The sequence below is a fragment of the Anastrepha obliqua genome, chromosome 3 (assembly GCF_027943255.1).
Source record: "Anastrepha obliqua isolate idAnaObli1 chromosome 3, idAnaObli1_1.0, whole genome shotgun sequence".
In the NCBI taxonomy this organism is placed as follows: domain Eukaryota; kingdom Metazoa; phylum Arthropoda; class Insecta; order Diptera; family Tephritidae; genus Anastrepha; species Anastrepha obliqua.
The window spans coordinates 134,258,184-134,262,356 of NC_072894.1; the positions used below are offsets into that span (position 1 = coordinate 134,258,184).

Consider the following 4,173-nt stretch of genomic DNA (forward strand, 5'->3'; position numbering starts at 1 on the left):
GATGGTATTGATCTGGACAACGTTTATTTTCAACAAGACGGTGCTACGTGCCACACAAGCAACGAAACCATTGATCTTTTATCAAAATAACACCTCTTAAGGGAAAACCCTTTATATAGGGGGGGGGCATGTAAAATTTGCTTTTTGAATCGGCTATAAAAAAAAAACTAATCAATATTTTTTGAAACTTTTTTTTTTATTTTGAAGTTTGAACATTATCATTTATGAGTGAAAAATAATATCGTTCAAATGATTGTTACGACTGGCTTTACAGTAGGCCATTCGATCAACCCAATTTTTAAGCACATTTTCGATTGTTTGGGCTCCAATTTCATGAATGGCAACTTCGATTTCGTGTTTTAAAGCAACAATCGTCTCTGGATGGTTCGCATAGCATTTGTCCTTAACGGCTCCCCACAAAAAATAGTACAACGGGCTTAAATCACAGCTCCGAGGCGGCCAATTGATATCGGAATTTCGGCTGATTATTCGGTTTTCAAAAACGGTAGCCAAAAGTTCGAGTGTAACTTTGGCAGTGTGACAAGTTGCACCGTCCTGTTTAAACCAAATGTCGTCCATGTCATCCTCTTCAATTTTTAGAAACAAAAACTCGTTGAACATGTCACGGTAACGCTCGCCATTTACTGTAATCGCGGAAGAAGAAGAAGACTCACCACTTTGGAAATAGGTTTTCAATATTCCCAATTTTGTTCAAGCGTATAGCTTCCCATTTCGTAAATGTCAAACCTTTAAGTAAATTATGAACATATTTGACATGGCATTTGTGTTACCATTCTCAACAAAATAGGTGGTTCAAAAAGCAAACGCTATATGGCCCACCCAGTATATATAAAATTTGAAATTTTAGGCAATTGTTTATATAATTTGAGGTTACTAAATAATTTCAGATGGTCAGAGGGCTTGATGTTGCCAAAAACTGTTGTTCGGATCTGCCTTAGGCTAAAATAATCAAAAAATTTTGGTTTTTCGCACCACCTAAGAAGTTTACTGCAGTAAATCTAGGTTTTTATTAAAATATTCTCCCTCGTTGTTCTTAGGGCTTGGTAAGCATATAACACCTGGCAACAATATCGGGTGAGAAACTTTCCATCTCGCGTTGCTACTGTCTGATTTATTTTATTTTTTCTTTGGAAACCTGAAAACACGTATCTCCACGTTTTAAGCCTGAACTTATTACAATAAGTTATACCTATGTAAAGCAATGCATATATGCCTATGTATATATATAATATATATAGGTTCCTTTAACTCATATTGGGAGCATAGGGCGTCGCCAGGCAATAGGACTGAGAATAAGTTTTAATTCATGCCGGAAACAATTTTTTCCTACTATTTAAGGGTAAAATCCGGAAATATTTTTATTATTTATTATTCTTCTATTACTATTCTACCAACCTCCTACATAGTTCATATATCTCAATTCTAATTTTGAATATTTGCGCAAATTTCTCTCAATGCATCATTAAAAATTCTTTAGACTAAACAGCTTCAAAGCCTTAATTGCCAACCACATTTTTGTTCACTTATTTTTTTTTAATTTTTCTGTATTTTTTAGCAAATAATTAGCATGTGAAGTATAACAAGCGCTAACATAATTTCGAAGGCTGCAAAATGCGTGTTTCCATTAAAGTATCTACGAAGTTTTTATATTTGCTTATCCTTATAGAACTTTTACCATTTACGTATGGGGTGAGTATTGAACTTAAAATTTTTATTATCGCATTTTTTTCAAGTGTGCTTAACTCTCCTCTTTTTTTACTACCAGGTCACGGAGCTCTCTTTCACGTCAGTTCACTTTCGTTCTAGTCCACGTTACCTTTCCAATTTCACAATCGAAATCATCAATGGCACGATTTACACCGATTTTGACCTCATTCGACGTTTGGTGCCTGGCCTTCGTTGTCGCTTGGAATTTCAATTACGCCTCGCTAATGCCAAGTCTTATCAGCCACTTTTTCACTTTGATATCGACGTTTGTAGCACCATAGTAGCGCTCAAGGATCACTTGCTAAAGAGTTGGTATAAGAGCATTTTGAAATATGGCAATTTTATGGAGAATTGTCCAATCAGCACAGATCATTATTACATGAAAGGTTGGAAGCTGCAGCAAGCATTAATACCTAAATATCTCTATCCCGGTGATTATAAGATTGTTGCATTTTTCTATTTTGGCCAGTACAAAAAGCTGGCAATGATGTTCGTTCTGGAGCTTGAGCTGGAGGCTACAGTGGTGTAATAATGGTGGAGAGAGGAAAATAATGTGCGTATTGTAATAATAATTAAAAAAATATTAAAGACTTTATTTTCGAAAGCTTTTGGTTTTAAATGCAACGAAATCGTATTATGCCGACGATGTTCCTGTTTGGTAACAGGCCCTTCGCTTATGAACATCTGCAGGAAAGTGCAGAAAACTCTGGACATGATTGACAATTGGTGCTGTGAGAATGGGCTATCGGCAAATCCCACAAAGACTAGTATGGTCCTCTTCACCAGAAGAAGGAAGCTTGATGGACTCGTTCTTCCTAAGCTACAAGGGGTCACAATCCAGCTATCTAAGGAAATTAAATATCTTGGAGTAATCCTCGATAGTAAACTTCTTTGGAAGTCACATGTTGAAACAAAGACATCCAAAGCACTGACAGCCTTCTGGCAGAGCAAAGAGATTTTTGGAAAAACGTGGGGTCTTTCTCTTAGCAAGGTCCTATGGATCTACAGGGCTATGATAACACCACCTATGCATCACTGGCCTGGTTGAGTAGACTCTCTCTAGTGGGAGTCAGGAGGACTTTATCGAGACTACAACGCACTGTGGTCATCTGTTGCGTCGGAGCTTTTCCGACTACTTCTGTCTCGGTATTAGACACTCTGATTAGGCTGCAGGCTGAAGCACAATGGGAATTGGTACGGCCCCTGTACGGCACTGGACAAGTGAGTAGGCATGGACCTCGATCCAACGGTCCTCGCCATGCCCTGAAAAGAGATACAGTGTGGTGCTGCCAGAGGCCCAACTGTGGTTAATCTCAGAAAATGAGCCCGGCAAACACAGTTTTCTCATTTTTACGGATGGCTCCAGGACCGAGTAGGGCTCCGGCTCTGGGGTCTACGTGGAATCAAGCGGGATAAAACTGCACTTTGCTCATGGAATGTAAGAATCTGTGTTTCAAGCGGAGGTGTATGCGGTTCAAAAAACGATGAACTTTGTTGTGGAAAACAAATGGAGAGGCAGATCTATATGTGTATGCAGCGACACCTAAGCTGCGCTCATGGCCTTAGACAGCCCTCCAACCACATCAGGGGTAGTCGAGTCCTGTAAATCCAGGCTGAACTATGTCGGTAGACATATTAGCCTGATGCTAACATGGGTCCCAGGGCACGTGGGTATCGCCGCAAACGAGAACTCCAACTTCTTTGGCCCGGAGCCCGTTCTGCCACTCCCTTTTTCAGCATCAAAGCTACGGTTAGCTAACGGGTTACTCTAACGCACAAGCGAGCTTGGCAAGCTGAGAGAGGCTGCAGATGGACAAAACTGATGCTACCTATCATGTCGCAGTTTCTCCACGACTGTTGCAGTTCCTCCTGTCACTAAGCAGAGGGGACTGTAGGAGGCTGGTTGAATTGATGATGGACCACTTTCTATGGGCAAAGCACATGAAAAAGGTGGGCATAGCAGACAGTGCACTTTGCCCAGCATGTGGAGAGGAGGATGAGACGGCGGACCACTTTCTGTGCGTTTGCCTCGCCTTCGCTCGAATCAGCCTTGAGGTCTTTGCCACTGAAGTGTTACGAAGCGACCACATTGGTTCCTTGGCATCACAAGATCTACTCAGATTTCTTCGAAGGTCAAGTAGATTTAAAAAAAAATTAAAAAGGGAATGCGAGTGCAGTATAATGGATTTAATTGTGGTTGAGTTCTGTACTTGTTAGTCTGTCCCGACAAAAAAGAAATCGTATTTGATCGGCCTACAGTTGACGTAGAAGTAGAGTCAAACAAATTTCTGTGGTTTTTCGCTAAACGCGGAACCCGGAAGAACTAACACATTCGTATTCCTACAGAAACCACGCGCCATTTTCCATAAGCAATTGGATTTAATATAACTGTACTTAATTACATTGAGCAGCCATGCCCGCTTCAATTAAGGCACCATAAATTAT

At 40.3% G+C, this 4,173-nt stretch overlaps 1 protein-coding gene across 1 annotated transcript; it reads left to right on the forward strand.

The window, feature by feature from the left end:
• The first annotated feature begins 1,632 nt into the window (after window positions 1-1,632).
• LOC129242240 (uncharacterized) lies at window positions 1,633-2,257 on the forward strand. Its single transcript, XM_054878796.1, has 2 exons — window positions 1,633-1,710; window positions 1,787-2,257. The coding sequence occupies exons 1-2, from the start codon at window positions 1,633-1,635 to the stop codon at window positions 2,255-2,257; spliced, it is 549 nt and encodes a 182-aa protein (XP_054734771.1).
• The last annotated feature ends 1,916 nt before the right edge of the window (window positions 2,258-4,173 follow it).